This window comes from Diabrotica virgifera, chromosome 3, assembly GCF_917563875.1.
Source record: "Diabrotica virgifera virgifera chromosome 3, PGI_DIABVI_V3a".
Classification (NCBI taxonomy): Eukaryota; Metazoa; Arthropoda; class Insecta; order Coleoptera; family Chrysomelidae; genus Diabrotica; species Diabrotica virgifera.
In genome coordinates, this window is record NC_065445.1 from 218,396,070 (window position 1) to 218,420,380 (window position 24,311).

The window sequence follows — 24,311 nt, forward strand, 5'->3', positions numbered from 1 at the left end:
ATGGAATCATTCCAAAGATCTTCAAAGCAGCATTTCATTTGTTGATAGGCATCCAAGACCGGTTTACGAAATGGGTTATCGTACAACCGATAAAGACCGCACTATTAAAGTCTTCACAGTGCTAAATGGAGGCTAATTTTTTCTTTTCCAAAGAGGAGTGGGTGTAAGGATGACACCATCAGCACTTGCCGCTGGCTGTCCCTCACTCTATATGCCCGCACTCCCAGCAACAACCTACAACTACCATCGATGCACGCTGGAGACGCTACCGGCAAAGGTAGAAGACGCGCTAGATAACGACAACGAACCGAGTTCCATCCGGAGTATTTATCTCATGACAGCTACAATCCCGGATCTCTGAGTATTGATCATATTACAGTCACTGTTTTATAATCATAGCTTAAAATAAATATACTCACTTTTCCGCACTAGGTGGAGTCTTATTCTTTGGTAAAAATGGACTAGATTCTGCCTGTAAAAGTTAATAATATAAAAGTAAACCATGGTTCTTAAATATTTTAAATAATAAATACGGAAATATTTAAACTGAACATCTCTGTAGATTTAAAAGTACACCTTCAGTATACAAGGTATTTGATAATAAAATGTTGATATGAGAAATAAAATCGGACGGGGTCGAGTTCGCTCCCAATGGTAAGAATTTTACCTGAACTAAAAAAGGTAGAGTCCGAATTGGCTCCCATAAACAAAATTTATTTTACCTAAACATGTCGAAAATATCACCCAGCGTTGTCACTTCTTTCAAATTTTCTCTTTTTGTTAGAAACAGGTACCTTCCTAGAAATATTTATGGGAAAGGAGGAAGACCTAACCCTTCGGTCCTAACTTAACTTTCGGGTATTAGAGTGTAGAGCGCAAACCGGCCGATTTCAGGTAAGAGCGCAAAACGCTCGAGCGCATACCGGCCGACACCGATAATTTGTGTTAAAATTGCCACATATGCCAATGTTGAACTAAAACAAACTCTAAAAGTATTTGTCTAAAAGTATAATTTTCCTATAAAAAGTCTATATCACTATGTAAATTACCTAAGCAGTATAAATATTACACGATTTGGCAACAATGTCTAATGTTTCCGCGATTATATGAGAGCCTACCCGCATTAATGCGGGAGCCAATTCGTACCCTTCTAAAATATACCTGAACGAACCGGAGCGAACTCGACTTCACGCATAAAATCAGTTCTTTTCATCCATTTTATGTAGGTACATTATTAAGTTTCTGTCACCGATTTCAAATAATTTCTAAAATCGATGTTAAATACTTATTTTTTGAACATTCTTTTAGACTTTAGACAATTGTTGTGTACATCTTTTTCTTATTACATATGACTTATATGTCTCCATGTGAGAGATGCATATCTGTAGTATGATACTGCTTATAGATCTAAATTTTGTTTTCATTGCTCATTTGCTTCTTATTCCTGTGAGTCCTTTCATCGAAGCTCTGGCCGTTGTTGTTTTCTGAACTGTTAAACCTTGGCATATGATTCCTTGGTATTGAACTTTGTTCTGCCATTTGATAGGTCCGTCTTGCACTTTTAGTGTTCTTTTGGGCTATCTCTTTTCTCTTTGAAGATGACTGTTTGGATCTTCTCTGGACTTATGGCTATTTTCCATTGGCTACTCTTCTCATTCATGTATTCCCAGATAGCACAAGTACGTTTTATGGACATCCAATGGACGTACATTTGTGTACATTGAAACGTCCAATGGACGTCCCGCTAAGGTACAATGGACATCCGATGGACGTCCAACGAATGTCCAGAGTTCACAAAATTGGACGTCCATAGAACGTCCGCTACAAACGTACATTGTACGTTGTATTGGAGCTTTCAGTGTACACCTTATGTACATTCAATGTACGTCTTATGGACATTTGTAGGGTACTTTTCAGAAAGCAATCTAGTATCCATAATTTTGTGAATACATAGCAAAAAGCCTTTATAGGGAATAGTTCCTTATAATACTAAACTTATACTTAAAAATATTACACAAAAGACCTTTTTTATTTCTCTTTACTATAACTTCATTATAATATATACTTTGTTATAGGAACTAGGAACTTCATTAATGCACGACTGCACTTGCACGATAAACAGAAAACACAAATATATCACAGGATGTATTTTCATAAAGACGAGATTCAGATAATGACGCCCTAGGAAGCATGCACATTATCTCTGTTCTGTTTCTGTTCCAAACTATTTTTAGAGTCAGTACCGTTGTTGTATATTACAAGCGCGTTTGCCGTTCTGTGAATTATCATAAATAAACCATCCTTCAGTATTCCACAACAATTAACAGCGATAATCCCCTAAAAGTACCTGTCTAATACTACCTTTCACGACCGATAGCGCGAAGAGCGACAACGTTGTCAAGAAGATTCTCATTTAGTTTGTATTGGGACTTAATATAATAGTCGCGTTTTGTGTAAAATATCCATGGACCACAAATGGATGTCCAATGTACGTTGAAATCAAACGTCCAATGGACGTCCCGTAATGTACGTACATAGTACGTCCAGTTTTGGTCCATGGACGTTTGGACTTTAAATGTACGTTATATGGACGTACATCGGACGTTGTGTGCTATATGGGTTGTGTCCTGTTCCGTCTGTAGATTTCTTCCGGCTATATCCAGATTTCTATGTTTACAGTTTTCTTGTGCCATATCATAGCTAAATCCATGTTTATATGGGATTAAGTCATAATATGAATGTTCACTAATTTTTAAATATAGTTAAATTCAATAGATTACAAGGTATATAAAAACGTAACAATCATAAAACTATTTAAAAATGTATATTTTTTAAGATAAATGAGTTCGTTATGTTGATTTTCTTGGAGGCTAGAAAAACGGTACCCTGCAGCGAGGCTACGGTCTGTGACGTCAGCAGTCGTAACGTCTTTGATCGACGACTAGTTTTGTATACTTATTTACTCAGTGTATTTGAATGTGCGCAGTTTTTTACGTATTTAATTATTAAAAATAAAGCCAAATAAGTGGTGTTTTGTTCCTGGGTGTGTAAATACATCAAAAAACAGTTCTGACAAGATTTTTATTGCCGTTCCAGCCAATTTAAAACAGAAAAAGAAATGGTTTGTTGCAGCTAGAACTTAAAATAACTAACTTAAAGAACTAACTTAATAAAATAAATATTATAGAAGTTTTCCAGAGACTTTCGGCCCTTGGTAATAATGTAATTGTTCTTTCTGCATTTACATTTTTCAAAAATACTTATTAGTTTTTTCAGGATTCGAAAAAAATGAATGAATTTAAATAGCATTGGACCAAAATTTTGCACCTACCCCCTTAAAGAGTAAATGAAAAAGTTTCGGGACCTCAAATTTGTATTCCTTAAACTGGGATATTCCTAAAAACGGGATTCTAATAATACATGCAGTAAAAGTAAACCTTGAAATAACTATATGTGGATGTAGGTATGACATTATATTATATTAAAACCATTAATAATTTAGTGAAAAGATTGGTTGAAATGAAAATGTATAATACCCAAATTCAAAAATAATTTTTACCTTGGAACAGTTGTCAACTCGAAATACGAAATAACCGAAATAAGATCTAGAGTTGAAAAGGACATAGCAACATTTAACAACATGCATGAGAAATATTTTCACCCATTGCGACATAATATCTCTCCCACTAAAAATGCGGCTGCTAAAATGTTATTATTTCCGGTCTTGCTATATGGCGCAGAGGCCTGGACAATAATGGAAACATTAATGAAAAAGCTAGAGGCATTCGAGATGTGGGTGTACCCACGTATCCTCAAAATATCCTGGGCGACTTACACCAACGTACAGGTATTGCGTCGAATGGGAAAACAAAAAGAAATCTCTTTTACAAGTAAGAAACGAAATCTTAAATATTTCGGTCATATCATGAGGCATGATAAATATCGTATACTCCAACTGATAACGCAAGGTAAAATAGAGAGCAAACGCGGACCCGGAAGAAAAGACACTCATGACTTAAAAACTTACGCCAATGATTTGGACAAAAATCGATCGAGTTATTCAGAAACGCCTCAAATGAAATTAAAATTGCCATGATGATAGCCAACGTCCACAACGGACAAGGCACATAAAGAAGAATAAAAATATTTTTAATACACCTAACCAAGGTAAAGTAATAACCAGCCAATGTATGTATACAATATGCATGCGTACAATGAATGCATACAACTTTCTCTATTTTTTTTGTGGAGTATTAAGCATTTATTTTTTTAGCTTAAAGAAGACATGGAAAATTATATGGAATATACACTCAGTAAAGCTGTGGTAGATTTATTTTTTTACAAGATGCCAATAAATCATACACCATTGTTACATCTACACTACAGTCGGTAGTTTATACGAATCGGCTTTCTGAAAACCTTCTTCCATTTTATTTGTTTATTTTTGTAAAACACAAAATGTGTCCTTACAAACAGTCTATCCACTTTAAACTAAACAAATTCACTATAAAACTCCACTTTAACCCTGATAAAACAAAGAAGAGAACAAAATAAAATGACCTGAAACGCCAAACAGGTAAACAGTAACACTATGAGAATGGCGCGCGCTTGGGGTATGCAACTAGTGACGTCAGGCCAATAGACAAGCGTTCTTGAAATTTAAAATAATGCTAGATTTCTAATAAAGATTTTTTATAGAAAGGCTTTTTCAATTTTGTTGAAATTTTGGACAATTATTCCTAGGGTGTTTCTTAATCGTTTTACATGTTTAAAATGACTTTTTAATTTTTTGTGAACATCCCTATTGACTGTAATGAAACTTACATTTTAAAATAATTGTTATTTAATGTTTCGAATTTCACTCCAGAAATCGGTTCCAAAAAAGATTATTTTGAAAGAGTGAGCTGTCATTATGACACCTTAAGACAAAGTTTATGATCATTAGTAAGAAAAACATAACAAAAGGTCGACTCTACGTCAACCAAACCCCTGTAGAAAAAGAGTGAGGCACTACAACTACCTCGGCACCAAAATAAATAAAGAATGGACCAACAACCAAGAGATGGGAGTGCTCATCGGCAAAGCTAGATCCACCTTCAACCGGATGGACCTCTCTCTTGGTATAACAGTAAGAATGCTACGATGCTGTGTCTTCTCCAGTGCCGGATTTACCACTAGGCCGACTAGGCCACGGCCTAGGGCCGCAAGCAAAAGGGGGCCGCAGCGTTTTGTAAAAAAAAAACTTTTTTGGTAAAAAACTTTTACTAATTGAATTGAAATCAGTAAACAATTTTTCAAATAAGAGAATGGCTATTCTACTAAACACGTGGTACGTAAACCACGTAAACCACGTAAAAAAGTGGTTCTACTAAACACGTGGTGTATTTTACAACATTTTGACAAGAGTAGCAAAACATTAACTGCTACAGACTTGAATGTGACTTGCAACATACAAATCTCTAAAGGAGTATGCATTGAGTCTGAGAGACAACTTTGATTCCTGTGAAAAAAAGAGGAAAAGAGTTGTCTAAAAATGAAACCCATATTCTTGAAATAAAAAGACGCCCCAAAAAAAAACTCTCCCTGGCTAAGACAAAGAAGATAAATCCACTTAACCCCACTATAATGGCAAAGAAAACTTAAAGATTCAGTGTTGTAATTGACACGCTTTATTCAGAATTGACTGAAAGGTCCGAAGTTTATTTCAGTTTTAATGAAGAATATGGGTTTAAAACAACTTATCATCAATTTACAATGAAGAAATCGGGGTAAACGTTTCTATTTTTACTAAAAAGTATGGAATCGACATAGATGGCGACTTTGGAGAAGCGTGTGTACAGTTCAAAGGCTTTTTTGAAGGTATATTTGATGAAGAAATAGAACTTCATGACAACAAGATTAGCAAGCCTCAGAGAAATACACTTTTGGAGTATCTGAAAATCATTCATGAAAAACAGTTAACAACATTATTTCCGAATATGGACACGGCTTTGCGCATTCTACTATGCATGATGACATCTAATGCATCTGGAGAAAGATCATTCAACGTGTTGGAAAGAATCAAAAACTAGTTGAGTAACTCGACTTCTTACGAAGATTCTAGATTGTCTAGTTCGGCTAGTTTTGTTTCAAATGCTGAGCTTTTTCAAGCCTTAGACTTTAAAAATTTGATTAAAGATTTTGTAGCCAAAAAAGCTAGAAAAGTGAGTTTTTAGAGTTTAGATATGATATTTATTATAAGAGAATAATGAATTGAACGATCTAGATAATCTAGAAGTTTATTTGTTGTATTCTTATGCCTGGTTGCACCAACAGATCTTAAGCTTAAGGCGTGCATTAACGCACCATTAAGTCTTAGATCAATTTTCAGCTTGCCACAATGGATTGTCATGTGGATTGCATTGATAAGAATTGAAAATTATGGTGCAACGTATGTGACATTTAAATGGGCCCTATCTATAAGCTGAGCTGGGTTAAGCTGGAGCTTAAGATTTGTTGGTGCAACCAGGCATTAATATTTTTATTTTTCAGTACCGTAGCCCATTACTAGTACAGTTTATATTATTTTGCTTGTTCTTTTACTTATAATGTCTTTTCAACTCGGCTTTTTTTAGTTTTTTGTTGTCATCTGTACTTTTCCCTCCAAATGAAACAAATGGTATTTAATGTTAACAATTAACTACAATACTAATTATTTATAATATAATCATTTTAGCAATATTAATAATTTTACAAATAACTGCTGTTTGCTAACGTTTTGAATTATATATTTTCTATCTTCTTAAGGTGCCTTCTCCATTATACTCTGGGCTAATTAGCAAAATACAAGGAAAAGTTATTTACCAGCAATTTTGTTGCTAGAATCGAATCTTATGATTGTATATATTAATAATATGGGTATGCAAAGTCCGCAGATAGTGTGCTACTTTTTTTATAAACAAAATGGGGCCCGAAAATCGTGTTTTTTTCAATTTTTGCTCTATAACTCCATAGATTTTAACGTTACACCAAAAACACTCAAATAAAAATTCGCCACAATTAAATTCTGCATAGAGACGTGTTTCTCCTGATTCACTTTGACGAAAACTTTCCCGGGAAAAAGCGGGTTTTTCCAACAAAATCTTTAATTTTCAACTAAAATTTTAGATAAGTAATTGTTAATCAATAATTAAATAACTTAGTAATATAAAAGCCATTTTCGTATGGATTATAATTCCAGAAGTCGATGGAAATTGAATGAACAGTTTAGCAACAATTGAATTGTTAATTAAAAATTTACGGTCACTATAATAACGACAATAATTATAATGCATAAGAATAACTATGATTTTTTTATAAAAAGACACTATACCTGTCTAATGTACTTTACAGAATTGAAATTGGACTATTTAAGCGGCCTCAGAAATATTTTAAAATTATAAAGAATTTTTTGGCTTATAATCAAATAGAATATCTCGGGAAATATTAAACTAAATTAAATTTTGAAAACGGTATTCGAAAAATAGCGGCAGGACACTTCTTTTAAAAGAAAAAACGTTTAATTATGTTGAGCAGTTCCTGAGATACAACCGGTGAAATTTGACCAGAATTTACGGCAAAGATATAAACAATAGGATCATAGTTTTCAAACCATCACCTTTTTATTTTTGTCTTCTTTCTCCACACCAATTTTCATATCTTTAAAATACTCATAACATATATTATTATAATAAAAACTATCGATAATACGTGTGAAAATTACCAAAAATAGCAAAATTCCAATCAAAAATTAGGTTGGAGAAAATGTAACCCTCAAAGTTCAAAATCGGTATACGTTAAAAAAATGCATTTTCTCTGCTTCCCGTGGAGCAATTTCCTTCATTATTTTTCTGTTCCCTAATAACTAGAGTAGAGCCATCGAATTAACGCATTATTATATATCAAACTTGCTTTTGTTTTGTTATAATAGATTAATTTATTTATAAGAACAGAAAACTACATATTTTTTCCAGTTGTTGGCTTTTTTTTAGATAAACTTACTACAAGTGTACCTTTTAAAGTTAAAAACATAACTATTCTCATTTGAAAGCTGTATAATTATTTAAACAATTTTTATTTAAACAAATTAAAATTTTGTGTTATAATAAATAAATTAATTTATTATAACAAAACAAGAGCAAGTCTGACATTTAATAATGGGTTAGTTCAATGGCTCTACACGAGTTACTTGGGAACAAAAAAAGAATGAAGGAAATTGCTCAATGGGAAGCCGAGAAAATGCATTTTTTTTAACTATACCGATTTTGAACTTTGAGGGTTACATTTTCTCCAACCTAATTTTTGATTGGAATTTTACTATTTTTGGCAAATTTTCACACGTATTATCGATAGTTTTTATTATAATAATATATGTTATGAGTACTTTAAGGATATAAAAATTGGTGTGAAGAAAGACGACAAAAATAAAAAGGTGACGGTTTGAAAATTATGATCCTATTGTTTATATCTTTTACGTAAATTCCGGTCAACTTTGACCGGTTGTATCTCAGGAACTGCTCAACATAATTAAACGTTTTTTCTTTTAAAAGAAGCATCCTGTCGCTGTTTTTCGAATACCGCTTCACAATTTAATTTAGTTTATTATTTCCCGAGCTATTCTATTTGTTTTTAAGCCAAAAAATTGTTAATAATTTTAAAATATTCCTGAGGCCGATTAACTAGTCCAATTTAAATTCTGTAAAGTACATTAGATAGGTATAGTGTCTTTTTATAAAAAAATCATAGCTATTCTTAAGCATCATAATTATTGTCGTTATTATAGCGACCGTAAATTTTTAATCAACAATTCAATTGTTGCTAAACTGTTCATTCAATTTCCATCGGCTTCTGGAACTATAATATATACAAAAAGGGCTTTTACACTACCAAGTTATTTAATTATTGATTAACAATTACTTATCTAAAAGTTTAGTTGAAAATTAAAGATTTTGTTGGAAACCCCGTTTTTTCCGGTGAAAGCTTTCGTCGAAGTAAATCGGAAAAAACAAGTCTCTATGCAGAATTTATTTGCGGTGAATTTTTATTTGAGTATTTTTGGTGTAAAGTTAAAATCTTTGGAGTTGCAAAAATTGAAAAAAAAAACGATTTTCGGGCGCCATTTTGTTTATAAAAAGTAGCACACTATCTGCGGACTTTGCATACCTATATTATTAATATATACAATCATAAGATTCGATTCCAGCAATAAATTGCTGGTAAATAACTTTTACCAAAAATGGCCTATTCTCCGATTATCAGCCCAGACTATTACTGAAGGTTGGCTATATCTACAGCAAATTGTTCTCTATCTTGAGCGGTTCTTAGTATCGAATGTATGTCCATGCGTGTCCAGTCTCTCACGTTCTTCAGCCAGGAGCATTTTATTCTTCCTGATCCTCTTTTTCCTTCCACTTTCCCTTCCATTATGAGTCGTAAAAAGTTGTATCTTTCTCCTATATAAATTATTTCCTAGATAACTTGTTTTTCTGTTTTTTACAATATTTAGGAATTCTCTCTCAGTCTCCATTCTTCTCAGCAACTCGTTGTTGGTCACGTGATCTGTCCAAGAGATCTTCAACATCCTTCGAAAAACCAACATCTCAAAGGCTTCTATAAATATAGAATTCTTTCTATAAATTTTCTGTTTCGAAATTTGTATCAATATAGAAATTGTTAGAACTGTTTTGGAGTTTTAGCCAAATTTGCAAACCAAGATTATTTAATTAGTAAATACATTTCAACCTATTTATTTCCGTATTCAAATAGAACATTGAAAGCATTTCTATTCATTTATGTTATACTTTGTATCACGAATTTTAAAAAGTAAAATTGAAATAAACGTTATAATTATTATTAAGTCTTTATGCTTTAATTACATAATCGTGAAGTTATCGGGGGCCGCTCGGAGTAATTAGGCCTAGGACCGCAAATATCCTAAATCCGGCACTGGTCTTCTCTGTCCTTTTTTATGATGTTGAAACGTGGACCTTAAATGAAGATAAGTCCAGAAAATTGTAAGCATTTAAGATGTGGCTATATCGGAGAATACTTAAAATCACGTGGACTGACTGCGTCGCAAACAAGGAGGTCCTCAGAAGAATGAAGAACTGAGAGGTACTGACCACCATAAATTCTCGAAAGGTACAATATTTGGACACAGTTTGCGAAATGAATCCAGATATGCCCTCCTACAAGCCATTCTACAAGGAAAAATATTTGAAGAGCTGGATCCAGAAAGACGAAGTACGTCGTTATAGATACGTCGTACGTCGATAAGATAAATATTGCCATGATGATTGCCAACATTCGTCACGGATACTCTACCCAGGATAGGCACATCAAGAAGAAGAGCTGTTATTATATTACTAATACCAATATAATAATATTATATTCACTATAATATTATTATAATATCACTCGTCAATTTGAAACATTACTATTAATTAAAATTATCTGTTTCTCTCGATTAGAACTCTTCTCTTTGTATTACATAGTTCGGTAATGTTTATGTTCATTATCCTGATCCAAAATAATAATTTTAAATTTGATCTTTAAATACAGTTATTAAAACAAAAATCCACGAGGAAAATAAAATTCCTGTAGCTGGCTGTATACCATAAATCACAAAAAATACTGGGTCCTTTGTAAAAGGTATATTTAAAAGACCCCAATAAGGGTCTTAAATAGCGTGTTAATAAACAAAACTTTTTCGGATTAACAAATAATCCATCATCAGTGTTTAAACGCCAATATTATGCATGCGTGAGCCACCAAAAACAAGTTGTCACTAAACTCTCAATATGTGAGGTTTTTCCCTCATTATATCCGCGTGAGTTAGAGTCCTGTATTGCCCTGGGTAATATCCAGGAATATTTGTAACACCCATTAATTTTATTTATCAAATGTAGTATCATTTAAGATCTTGTAACATTTAAAGGGTTTTGACCCATAACTTTTTGGTGGCTCACGCATGCATGCTATTGGCTTTTAAACACTGATGATGGACTATTTGTTAATCCGAAAACGTTTTGTTTATGTGATGTAACCCTTATTGGGGTCTTTTAAATATACCTTTTACAAAGGATCCAGTATTTTTTTAGTTATTAAAACGATCAAAAGTCTTTCGCTTCATTATTGTTTGCACGTTCCCCAAATAAAATATCACATTAGTAGATTATGTGTATATATAGTTTATTATATTATAAGATTTATATTATATATGTATAATAAGATTATTAATGTTAAAATGTAGGCAAAAATTCATATCGCACCCTTAGTAATACAGAGGCACAATTCAAAAAAGTAGATTTTTGGGAAATCGCGTTTAAAGATTTGGGTTTCCTACATTGCAGCAATTTTTTTAAATAACATGCTTGTTACTTAAGTTATAAATGTGAAATTTCACACATTTGTTATTTGATAGCTGTACAATAAATAGCAATGACAAAAAATAATAATATCAATAAATTAAAATTAATTACAAGTAATGGAAAAAAAATACTTTCAAGTTAGTCCCATATAGTACAAAAATACGTAACCGAAATAAGAAACTGTTTAAGTTTGATCCTTTATATTGTAACCTCGGAAACCTTTTTTTGGATGGTGCTAGAAAGATCACCAATGGAGACACTCCGAACGGTAGCCAGATGGTTGGTGGAGAGCCAGTCGTGGGTTCGAAACTAGCTTTTGTAACGTGGAATGGGGCCAATAGAAGAAATAGGTAAAGATAAGACAAGAGAAGGTAGATTAGAGAAGAGAGAGAAACAGATAAAAAGATAGATAGGTAAAATTACCTAAGATAAGGGAAGAGAGAAAGAGGGCGCCACTTAACTTTTTGGGGTTACAATGGGAAAATTAAGAAACCTTAGAAACGAAAACAGGTAAGGAAAGATAATTAGGTTCTGAGACCAAATACAAGAAAGATAGGAACAGTTAATTAGTAAAAAAATAAATGTCAACACACTATACAGGGTGTCCAGAAACTCTACCGACAAACGAAGACAGGAGATTCCTCAGATAATTTTAAGACAATTTAACCCAATTCACCTAGTCCGAAAATGCTTCCTAAGGGAGCTAGAGCTCTTTGAGGATGGCGTCATGTAATTAGTTTTTCTTAAATACCTCCAGAACGCTTCTATTTAGAAAAACGAAAATTTGTATACATATTTACTTTCCTAAAATGAATCGATTCCTTCCATTGCAAATTTCTAGTACAGGTCATAGGCGTCCGTTTTGGGTAGGGCAACGGTTATTTTATCGCCTAACTTTTTTGTATTTAATTTTTAAGCATTTTTGACTCTGAATTATTAAATTGTGAGTTATTCTAGTACTAAAAGGTACTCTTAGTTTAAGTCGATAGGATACACCGTTTTCTAGAAAAATCGATTTGAAAATTTTTCGTTCCTTGAATTAAAAAAAAAAAAGATTCAAAAAAAACTATTTAGAAAGATGAAAACTGGTACATTTATTTATATTCCAGATATTAATCGATTTCATTAATGGCGAATTTCTAGTACCGGTCATAGGCGTCCGTTTTGGGTAGGTCAACAGTTATTTTATAACATAACTTTATTGTCTTTAATTTTTAAGTATTTTTGACACTAGATTATTTAATTATGAAATATTCGAGTACTAAAAGTTACTCTTGCTTTAAGTTGGTAAAATACATCGTTTTTTTTTAATTTTTTTTAACTTTTTTTTTCAAATTCCCAAAACTGAAAACTTTCAAATCGATTTTTCTAGAGAACGGTGTATCCTACCGACCGTACCGACTTAAAGTAAGCGTACCTTTTAGTACTAGAATACCTCACAGTTTAATAATCCAGTATCAAAAATGCTTAAAAGTTGAAGACAAAAAAGTTATGCGATAAAATAACCTTTGCCCTACCCAAAACGGAAGCCTATGACCGGTACTAGAAATTCGCAATAGATGGAATCGATTCATTTCAGGAAAGTAAATATGTATACAAATTTTCGTTTTTCTAAATAGAAGCGTTCTGGAGGTATTTAAGAAAAACTAATTACATGGCGCCATCTTTAAAGAGCTCTAGCTCCCTTAGGAAGCATTTTCGGACTAGGTGAATTGGGTTAAATTGTCTTAAAATTATCTGAGGAATCTCCTGTCTTCGTTTGTCGGTAGAGTTTCTGGACACCCTGTATAAAGAAATAATAAATACATTCGATGACAGTCGTCCACCTACTTACCTACAAAACTTATTCTACGTGATTTTTCTCCTGGTCGAAGATAATATAGTGATTGGTTATGTTACTTAGCAAATATTTAGAATCTCTTATCATGAAACTTATTAGGAGTAGATAAATAGAAATCAGGAACACAAAAAAACAATATATTGAGCAAATGGTTCACCAGAAGGGTGAATCCCAAAAAACAAGTAATAAACAGGAAACTTTATACACAAGTCAAAACTGCACCAACAATTAATGTGTGGTTGGATACATGTAGAAATAAACAATAAATATGATAAAAGAATTACAAGTATCATATGGTAAAATCAGGCACAATTAAAAGAACAGTAAAGACAGCCTAGTCATTAATAAAAAAAATTCAATCGAGCATCTATCATAACAGATACTCTCTTTGCTGTTTACTTCTTATCTTGAGATAACTAATATTATAAATTTAATATGGATAGAAAATATAAAGGACAAATATACAGTGCGGTGGAATAAGTGTTACCCCCCCCCCCCCCGCCCCGTTAACTTGTTTATTTTAAGAATATAAGCAAAACGATCGGACAGGTAGATTTTTAGACTAATCATAGTATATTATAGCATCAACGTTTCGAACTTTACGCGATCCTTCTTCAGGTGATAGACATAACTTTGATTTTTTTAAATGGTAAAGTACATCATGTGACACCTCATTTAACAGCTTTTGAAATACTTATTACAAAAATGTATAATATTTTAATCCTTTTTGAGAGCGTAGGCGCAAAATTTTTTAACGCATTTTTTATTTTCGAATCCTGAGAAAACTAATAAGTATTTTTGAAAAATTTAAACGCAGAATGAAAGATTAGATTGTTACCGAGGGCTGACAGTCCCTTAAAATAAACGAAAAGTTTCTTTGAATGATATATTTGAAATTAAAAATCACACTAAATTTTCTCTTTTTTTCACCACTGTGACTTGTTACAATAAACATTATAAGAGTTCTCAGGGACTTTGGATGATCGGGAATACTGTAATATTTCATTCTGCGTTTAAATTTTTTAAAAATATTTATTAGTTTTTTCAGGATTCGAAAAAAATGATTGCATTTAGAAAGAATTCGACCGAAATTTTGCGCCTACGCTCTCAAACAGGATTAAAGTATTATACATTTTTGAAATCAGTATTTTAAGAGCTTTTAAATGAGGTGACACATGATGTACTTTCCTATTTAAAAAAATCAAACTTATGGCTATCACCTGAAGAGGGATCGCGTAAAGTTCGAAACGTTGATTCCATAATATACCATGGTTAATTTAAAAATCTACCTGTCTGAGCGTTTTGCTTATATTCTTAAAATAAACAAGTTAACAGGGGGGTAACACTTATTCTACCGCACTGTATAATAAAATTACTTGCAAAGCATACAAAGTTAACAAAAGTTTATAGTTCAAAATTCAAAAACCACCCGCACTCGGTTTTATAAAATAAGCCATTCGCACAGCTTTTAATTAAATAGTGAATGTTTGTAATTAATGTTTGATAATGAAAAGTTCTTATTTAATGATTAAAAAGTTCTATTAATGAAATCGCTGTCCTTAAGTGAACTAGATTACATCGGTGGTTAGCCTTAACCACAGATGAAGAAAGGTTTGAGGTAGATTAGCTCTACTTTTGAAGATAATTGGATGTATGTTTAATTAAGACACTTAAAGTAACTCTGATGATGTTGCCTCTTAAATTGCACTGAATCTAACTTTACTTTAAATAGTAATCAAGCACTGAAGTTACTTATAGTGTGATTTGGATCTAATCGGATGTTAAATCTAAATCAGGAAGATGATAAAGTGAATTCACACTCAGATAAGATAATAGAGTGACTTCTCACTCCCAAGATATATTGCAGATAAGATATTAGATACGAGACAGACACGTCTGCACTCGAAGATACTCAGCCACCAAGACCTCTCCTATTCGCAATATTTTCGATGCTTTTGCTTAAAAAAAGTGGGGATATATCTTCTCTAAAAAAAATAGCAACTTCTTAAAAAGTACCGACCTATTTTGGTTTTTAGATAAGGTAACGGTATTTTAGTTCGAAAAATATAGATCCTTTGAAATAGAAATTAAACAGAAAATAGTTATAAAATATGGCAATAAACATCCCCGTTTTGAATAGGGTACCTAACGGGATTTTAGTAGACTGGTAAACGGTTTTTAACGCTATATCGGTAAAGAGGCTTTTATTACACTATTTTCTAACGTTATAAAAACGGGACTAGTTTTATGATGCGATTACTCGATTACTCGTGATTAAAATTGGCTTTATGCAGAAAAATTCTAACAATACTAGTTTGTTAGGGTCTCTATAAACTATTTGCGTTTGTCATACCGACAACGAAATGTGCAAGAGCCGCTAGCTCCTGATCGTTATAATAATAAAATTAGCCAAGGGTAGTTATTTACGGATACGGCCATAGGCGTACCCGTATTGAGTGCTAGTGGGCTTAAAAATTAATCCAAAAGGTATATTAATTATTTATTATTTACTAATCCTATTATATAAAAAAATGTTAAAATATTATTAATGTCCCTGTCACTGTTTATGTAAATAGCGATTTATTATGAATTAGACCCAATTATTAATTACATTTTGCATAATATAACGGCTCAACTAAAAATTGTTCTATATAATACAAAATGTTTAAATACGATCTCACCAGGATTTTCGTCATAGAAAGACAAATTATTGCTGATTGCTACCTTGTAGTAGTAAAAACGATAGGTGGCCGGGGAGAGTGAGAGAGAAGCACAAATTATAGTTAACGAACCATTAATGTCCTTGTTCTCTCTCTGTCAGCGGCAATCGGTAGAGAATTTCATTTTGTGCCCTTATCATTTAAAATTATAGTTAATAAAAAATTTGAATTGAGCCCTTAGATTACTGAGGGTGCGATATATCTATATTTATTACTTTACTTACTGCTGCTTCAGTTTCCTCCAACTTCGTTATTCGAAAACTATCCATATCTATCTCCCACGTAAAATCTACCGGTAAAAAGGTAATATTTTCCAAAACCACGTACCGATATGCAGTGGAATCAATTGGTATGCAACCAAAATCAAGTTTCTGTGGCTCGAATTTAATTGTTGGAAAACATACTTCTCCTATAAGTGAAACAATTTCCTGTAAACAAACATCAGGTTATAAGTAGGCATTTATATCGAAGAAACCCGCAACTATAGCACAGCAGGTTAATATACAATAATAAGATTGCCAATTTTGGTTTATGTTAAAACTCTTAGCAGACTGAGCAGACCAAGAAAATTAAAAACAAAATAAGATTAAAAAAGTTATCTAAAGTTTTATGATGAAAAACCGTAGGTGGGTACGAAAAAACCGGTGATGAAAAACCCGTTAACTTAGGTAAAATGTCCTTAATCCTAGATTTTTTTCACTTTTTTAAGCTCTGTGTGACTAAAAAATAAGACTAAGCTTATAAGTGACAATTTTAACACAAAAGCCCCCCCCCTTCTCCTATCACCAAAAACATAATTTTTCATTTTTATGTTTTAAGTGGGATGCAATCAATTTAAACATTTTCAAAAAATTCACATGGATAGACGAGGCTTTTCAAAATATGTAGGCACGTCTATTTTTATAGACCCGTGGGTTGAGTGTACATAAACTTTAACAATATTTTTTCGAAGAAAGCGTTTAACTTTTTATCGTTTAATCTGCCGGGTAGAGTATCCCTCCAGTGAGAGATATCCTTTAAAGGACTAGCTAAATTTAAACTTAGTGTTTTTTTACAATGAGAGCACCTACTGGTGTCTATATTTCCTTAGAAGCTAAAACTTATCTGAGTCCTGGAGACAGGTCGACAGGCAGCAAGCTTTAACATCGGCCACATTTAGGTGCTTGGCCAACACGTTAGGGTGCACTGACACTCTTTCACTGTAACGAACACTGAACTGGTAGATCACTTGTTTCATGGATTCCAACTTGACGTCGCGTAGAATGACCCTATTGGGAATGTAGAAAGGTGCATTAACGATGGTTCGCAACACTTTGTTTTGGAATCTTTGTAGGATGTCAATGTTGGAATTACTGGCGGTTCCTTAAAGTTGTATTCCATATGTCCACACAGGTTTGAGAATGGCCTTATACAACGGTATGTGTGTGTGTGTGTGTGTGTGTGTGTGTGTGTGTGTGTGTGTGTGTGTGTGTGTGTGTGTGTGTGTGTGTGTGTGTGTGTGTGTGTGTGTGTGTGTGTGTGTGTGTGTGTGTGTGTGTGTGTGTGTGTGTGTGTGTGTGTGTGTGTGTGTGTGTGTGTGTGTGTGTGTGTGTGTGTGTGTGTGTGTGTGTGTGTGTGTGTGTGTGTGTGTGTGTGTGTGTGTGTGTGTGTGTGTGTGTGTGTGTGTGTGTGTGTGTGTGTGTGTGTGTGTGTGTGTGTGTGTGTGTGTGTGTGTGTGTGTGTGTGTGTGTGTGTGTGTGTGTGTGTGTGTGTGTGTGTGTGTGTGTGTGTGTGTGTGTGTGTGTGTGTGTGTGTGTGTGTGTGTGTGTGTGTGTGTGTGTGTGTGTGTGTGTGTGTGTGTGTGTGTGTGTGTGTGTGTGTGTGTGTGTGTGTGTGTGTGTGTGTGTGTGTGTGTGTGTGTGTGTGTGTGTGTGTGTGTGTGTGTGTGTGTGTGTGTGTGTGTGTGTGTGTGTGTGTGTGTGTGTGTGTGTGTGTGTGTGTGTGTGTGTGTGTGTGTGTGTGTGTGTGTGTGTGTGTGTGTGTGTGTGTGTGTGTGTGTGTGTGTGTGTGTGTGTGTGTGTGTGTGTGTGTGTGTGTGTGTGTGTGTGTGTGTGTGTGTGTGTGTGTGTGTGTGTGTGTGTGTGTGTGTGTGTGTGTGTGTGTGTGTGTGTGTGTGTGTGTGTGTGTGTGTGTGTGTGTGTGTGTGTGTGTGTGTGTGTGTGTGTGTGTGTGTGTGTGTGTGTGTGTGTGTGTGTGTGTGTGTGTGTGTGTGTGTGTGTGTGTGTGTGTGTGTGTGTGTGTGTGTGTGTGTGTGTGTGTGTGTGTGTGTGTGTGTGTGTGTGTGTGTGTGTGTGTGTGTGTGTGTGTGTGTGTGTGTGTGTGTGTGTGTGTGTGTGTGTGTGTGTGTGTGTGTGTGTGTGTGTGTGTGTGTGTGTGTGTGTGTGTGTGTGTGTGTGTGTGTGTGTGTGTGTGTGTGTGTGTGTGTGTGTGTGTGTGTGTGTGTGTGTGTGTGTGTGTGTGTGTGTGTGTGTGTGTGTGTGTGTGTGTGTGTGTGTGTGTGTGTGTGTGTGTGTGTGTGTGTGTGTGTGTGTGTGTGTGTGTGTGTGTGTGTGTGTGTGTGTGTGTGTGTGTGTGTGTGTGTGTGTGTGTGTGTGTGTGTGTGTGTGTGTGTGTGTGTGTGTGTGTGTGTGTGTGTGTGTGTGTGTGTGTGTGTGTGTGTGTGTGTGTGTGTGTGTGTGTGTGTGTGTGTGTGTGTGTGTGTGTGTGTGTGTGTGTGTGTGTGTGTGTGTGTGTGTGTGTGTGTGTGTGTGTGTGTGTGTGTGTGTGTGAAAAAATGGCTTGGATGCGAGTCCGTTAGCCACAGATTTTTATTTTATTTTTACCTCAATTTATTAGTTTTGTTATATTTATACGTATTTCACTTAAATGATTATATTTGTTTCTTTCAAGTAGTTTATGAGTAATTTTAATATTTCCATTTTATGACAACTTAGTAGACATTCTATACTAATTGGAAAATGAACTTGTGTTTGTCGTAAATTGTAATATAATTGATTTATATATCTCTCGTTAATTTTGCATTCCAAGAAAATATGGTTTAAATCTCTAATCGAAACATTATCACAAAAACATACTGATGAATTAATTATTCCTAATTTGTGCAGATGTACCTCATATTTCCCGTGTCGAGTTTTTAATCTGACGATAGTAGAAATATCTTGCTTTGGCAGGTTATATTTAAATATGTATTCAGGTGGCGGAGGAAGTTCTTGATGTAAAGAAAAATATAAATTTTTTGACATGCTTGTAATATTTTTCCATTCTTTTTTCCATATTTTATTTATTCTAACTTTGACGTCATTTATTGCATCTGTCGATAAGATGTGAGTTAGTACCTCACCTTTTTTTATTGCATCTTTGGCCAACTCATCCACTTTCTCATTACCCAGTATACCGGCGTGCCCTTTTGCCCATATAAATACTACTTCCACTTTAGACAAATTATTTTTTATATTACATAAAATTTTTGATTTGTATGAACTAAAATCAGTATTTTCCATTGCATATATTGCAGATCTGGAGTCAAGATATATATACAACGGTATTTTGTTGTCCAATGATAATTTAGATTTGCGTCCAATCAGCCAATACATTTTGCTAAATTTAAGGCCTAGCTGTTTTCTTTTGGTGAATATATGTTTCTTCCAAGTCAGCCGTCAGTCTAAATGCATACCAAGATATTTAGCATCGTCAGCTTGTGGGAGGTAGCAGTCGTTGATTTTTACTGATGGACATCTTTCTCTGCGTAAAGTGAATGTCATTTGTGTAGATTTCGTTTCATTAACTCCGATACGCCATCTTTTTAGCCACTTTTGGATTTTATCAAGGTTTGTCTGAAGGTTCTTTGATGCTGAGGCCGGATTGGTGTGGGATGCCAAGACCGCTGTGTCATCAGCGAATGTTGCTACAGTGGTGGTTCTTGTTCTTGACAGATCAGCTGTATAGAGGAGAAACATTCTAGGTCTCAAGACGCTACTTTGGGGAACGCCAGAATATATTGGATGTAATGCAGTAAGTTCACTCCCTTGTTTCACGAAGAAATGTCTGTCTGATAGATAGGATTTTAGTAGTAGATAGTGGGGATAGGGTAAGAATTCTTTTAATTTAAATTGTAGGCCGCTATGCTACACTTTGTCAAATGCCTGGGATATATCCAAGAAGGCTGCTGAGCAATATATTTTACCGTTCAGATCCCTGTAGATTTGGTTTACTAATCTGTGCACCTCCTCATTCGTTCCGTGCTTTTTTCCAAATCCAAATTGATGATCTGGAATTAGTTTATTTAATTTTATTATTATTTCGAGGCTACTGGCGTAGAGCTTTTCGAAAACTTTGGATAACATTAGGAGCAAACTTATTGGTCTATATTAGGGATCATGATGATTTGTGCAACCTTCCAGGTGTAGGGGAAGTAACTCGTGCGTAGCATTGCGTTGAATATGAAGGTTATGAGTTTTTAACATTTTTCAGGTAACTTTTGTAGGATTTTTTCAGAAATGAGATCGAATCCAGGTGCCTCTTTTATGTTGATTTCATGCTTTACAATGTGTTTGACTTCTTTTACAGTAAATTTAGGTAGAGGCAAGTCCATTTTAAATGGGACATCTAGATAGTCCATTATTTCTTTTTCTTCTGAGGTGGATATCTCGGAAGGAAATGGTTTAAATAAATTTGTTAGATGTTCCGCGAAAACTTCAGCTGGCTCATGTATTATTGAAGTTTTTGATAGGTGGATTTGGAAGTTATTGCGTTTTGAGTTTCCTTGTTGCTTTCCATAATGAGTATTTCGTTGCTTCTGTAGGTATAAGACTTTCCAGATAGTCTTGAATGCCTTGGTTTAGCTCTTCTTGAATTAGTTGTTTCAATTCGTTGGTTACTTTATTAAGTTTCTTCTTGTTTTCACCAGTCCTTGCCTGTAGCTATTGTTTCCGTAATTGTCTTTTGACAGCAATTTTTTCTTTAATTGTGGGAGATATTTCACTTTTGCCTAAGGTGTTTCATAGTTTGTAGTGGCTAACCAAGCTGCTTCTTGAATATTATTTGTTAGGTTTTCAACTGCTGTTTCGATATCTAGTTCAGTTTTTAACGATAAGTCTTGGGAAATTAAATTATTTAATTTGTCCCGGAATATAGGCAGGTCTAATTGAGGAGCAAAACATGTTCGAACCCCAAATGATCCCCACTTTTTGGGGGGTTTGAATGTGTTTCCCCCATTTTTAAATGTCGTAAAGGACTCGCTTATTTCAAATTACATAATATATAACCTATAAAACCTTAATTTGATCTAATTTGACTAAAACTCCTAAAAAACAGTTTTTATGGTTTTTGAAGGTGGCGCATTTTGAGGAAAAATCTGAAAAATAGAAATATAGTTTTTGATAAAACACACAAAATACAAAAATTTGACTTGCAGCCATCTACAAAAGAAGTTGTTTCAAAGTTATTTGTCGTCTCGAAAAAGAAAGTTGCATTTGAGGTTATGTAAAATCAACCTACGGGTATATAAAAAATAGATATATATTTTAGAAGCCTGAGATATGACTGGGAATGTTTAAAAATTTTAAATTGCTTACACCTAAAAAAAAACGAAAAAATTACGTTTATTATGGTGGGGGAAGGAGGATGGTGGGATAAAATACCTTTGTCTTATTTTTCAATTGCAAAAACACGTAATAAAATGTAACGACTGATTTAGGTTTTATCGATGTCAATAAATATGACTAACCCCATAAAAAATCTCAAAAGTCCTAAAAACCAGGTTTTTGGAGGTTTTAAAACGTGTTTCGCTTAAGTTACTTTAAATTATATATAACCTATAACAAATCTTGATTGACTTGAGCTATTGTAAAGTATAAAAAATGTAGAAAATCCACTAAAACCCCCAAAAACCCAGTTTATCTGGTTTTGAAGTTAGCGCATTTGTCGAAAAATCTGGAAAAAAATTATAAATATCATTTTATATATAATATAAAAAAACTAGACCTACAGTCATCTCCAAAAAAATGTGTACGCTTTTTTCGAAAAAAAAAATTATTTTAAAGTTATGAGGTACACTCAACTTATATAAGGAGAAAAATTATACAATGTGAGCGCGCTAATAACCTTCAAAATAACGCAAAAGATGGAAAACATATTAAGTTGTGAAATAAAAAGAGATGATTCTACATTATATTGATTGTTTCAGAAATAATAAATATAATGTAAATTTATTTTTTTTTAAGTTTTTATCGCTAAATTTTCCACCTTTACCAGTTTCATTTCTTTTTATCTCACAACTTAATATGTTTTCCATTTTTTGCGTAATTTTGCCGGTTATTAGCTCGTCCGTCACTGTATAAAAAGTCTATAAAAAATTTCATCAATCAATGACAGACTGATGTAATTGTTATATCTTATATCTAATATAACTGGTATGTTATTGTCACCCTGGGAGCCTAGGGGTGGTTGACTCTCAGGTTCTTTTCAATGTTAAGTTGCTAAAGGAGAATGAAACTTATTTACCCGACGAACACCAGGTTTATTATGTCTTTTAATTATGTTATTTTCAACAATCCAACTATGTTCTTGCAATTATCCACGGGTTGCTTATTCGGCACCCATGGCTCAATATTTAGAACTCTTAACATTTAAATAAACAGTGAAGGTAAATGTTAGTCGATATTACATAAACTTGACCCAGTTCAATATTGGATATTATTTAATATTAATTAATCTCATAATATCTAAAAAAAAACCTTAATCTCTCTTATTACACCAAAGGGTCACAGGGTCACGTACCTACTATACTCGAATAGTAAACCCATTTTCGTCGACTTTATGTCGTTTAATTTAATACGTTTAAGTATTATTATATTATTCCTCCCCTCCATAAACCAAATGGTGAATGGGCTCGTTCCAACAAAGAAAAAGCGGACGTCTTTGCTGAACATCTTACGAGTGTATTTCAAACCGAGCCACCAGACCCTGATGAAGAATTGGAATAACTAATTAGCGCAGCATGTCAAATGTCCCTTCCAATTAAAAGTTTTACTCCTATAGAAGTCAAGAAAGAAATAACCAAACTCAACTCACAAAAGTCTCCAGGTTATGACTTAATCTCGGCACAAGTACTAAAACTACTTCCTCGTAAGCCCATTATTATGCTAACAGTAATATTTAATCGCATGCTAAGTTTATCATACTTTCCAAAAATATGGAAATTTGCAGAAATCATAATGATCCTTAAGCCAGGCAAAGCGCCCAATGAAGTAACATCTTATCGACCCATCAGCCTACTCCCAATCGTTAGCAAAGTTTTTGAAAGATTACTGCTACAAAGAATATACGCAGATCATGAATTCCTAACATTACTACCAGAACATCAGTTTGGTTTTCGGGAAAACCACTCTACTACACAACAAGTCCATCGAATAGTAAATGGAATATCAAAAACTCGCAGAGAAAAATGAAATATCAACGCTGTATTCCTAGATATCTCACAAGCGTTTGACAAAGTTTGGCACAGAGGTTTGCTTTACAAAGTAAAATTAGCACTATCTAGTAACTATTTCCTCCTAATCAAATCCTACTTATCAAATAGACATTTTTTAGTAAAATTCAAAGACCAACAATCCAGCATCTGTCCTATTAACTCCGGAGTTCCGCAAGGTAGTGTTCTCGGGCCGCTGCTTTTCTCACTCTACACAGCCGATATACCAGAGTCTCATAATACTACGATCGCTTCCTTTGCTGATGGCGTAGCAATACTCGCTGTAAATGAAGATCACATACAAGCCTCGCAAAACCTGCAACACCATCTGGACATACTCAGTGAGTGGTACACAAAATGGTGAACAAAAGTAAATAAAACAAAATCATCTCAAATAACGTTTACAAACCTTCACAACACATGCCCACCTGTAAGAATGGAAAATGTACGAATACCAACAGTAACAGACGCTAAATACCTTGGCCTCCATCTTGACCGACGTCTTACTTGGAAAAAACATATACAGACGAAAAGAAGACAACTAGACTTGAAATTTCGGCAAATGTACTGGCTCCTTGGACGCAGATCAAAACTCAACATCCAAAACAAAATTCTTCTGTACAAAACAATACTCAAACCTATTTGGTACTACGGACTACACCTCTGGGGCTGTGCAAAGTCAACATCACTCAATATCATCCAAAGATTTCAGTCTAAAGTTCTAAGATCAATAGTGGATGCACCATGGTATGTAACTAATCAAACACTTCACGAAGACCTAAATATAACTTCATCAGAGAAGCATCTGAATCACAAAACGAGCGTACCATTCACCATGACAATGAGTTAGTAAGGGA

General features: G+C 33.9%; 1 protein-coding gene across 1 annotated transcript in view; it reads right to left on the minus strand.

Moving 5' to 3' along the window:
• The window catches only part of LOC114331342 (hydrocephalus-inducing protein-like), a 691,883-nt gene that overhangs the window by 506,646 nt on the left and 160,926 nt on the right, over positions 1–24,311 (minus strand). The window contains exons 19-20 of the mRNA XM_050647266.1: positions 16,172–16,375; positions 420–472 (exon numbers count right to left, since the gene is read on the minus strand). Of these exons, the coding sequence (XP_050503223.1) occupies positions 420–472; positions 16,172–16,375 (257 nt within the window). The remainder of the gene's footprint in view (positions 1–419; positions 473–16,171; positions 16,376–24,311) is intronic.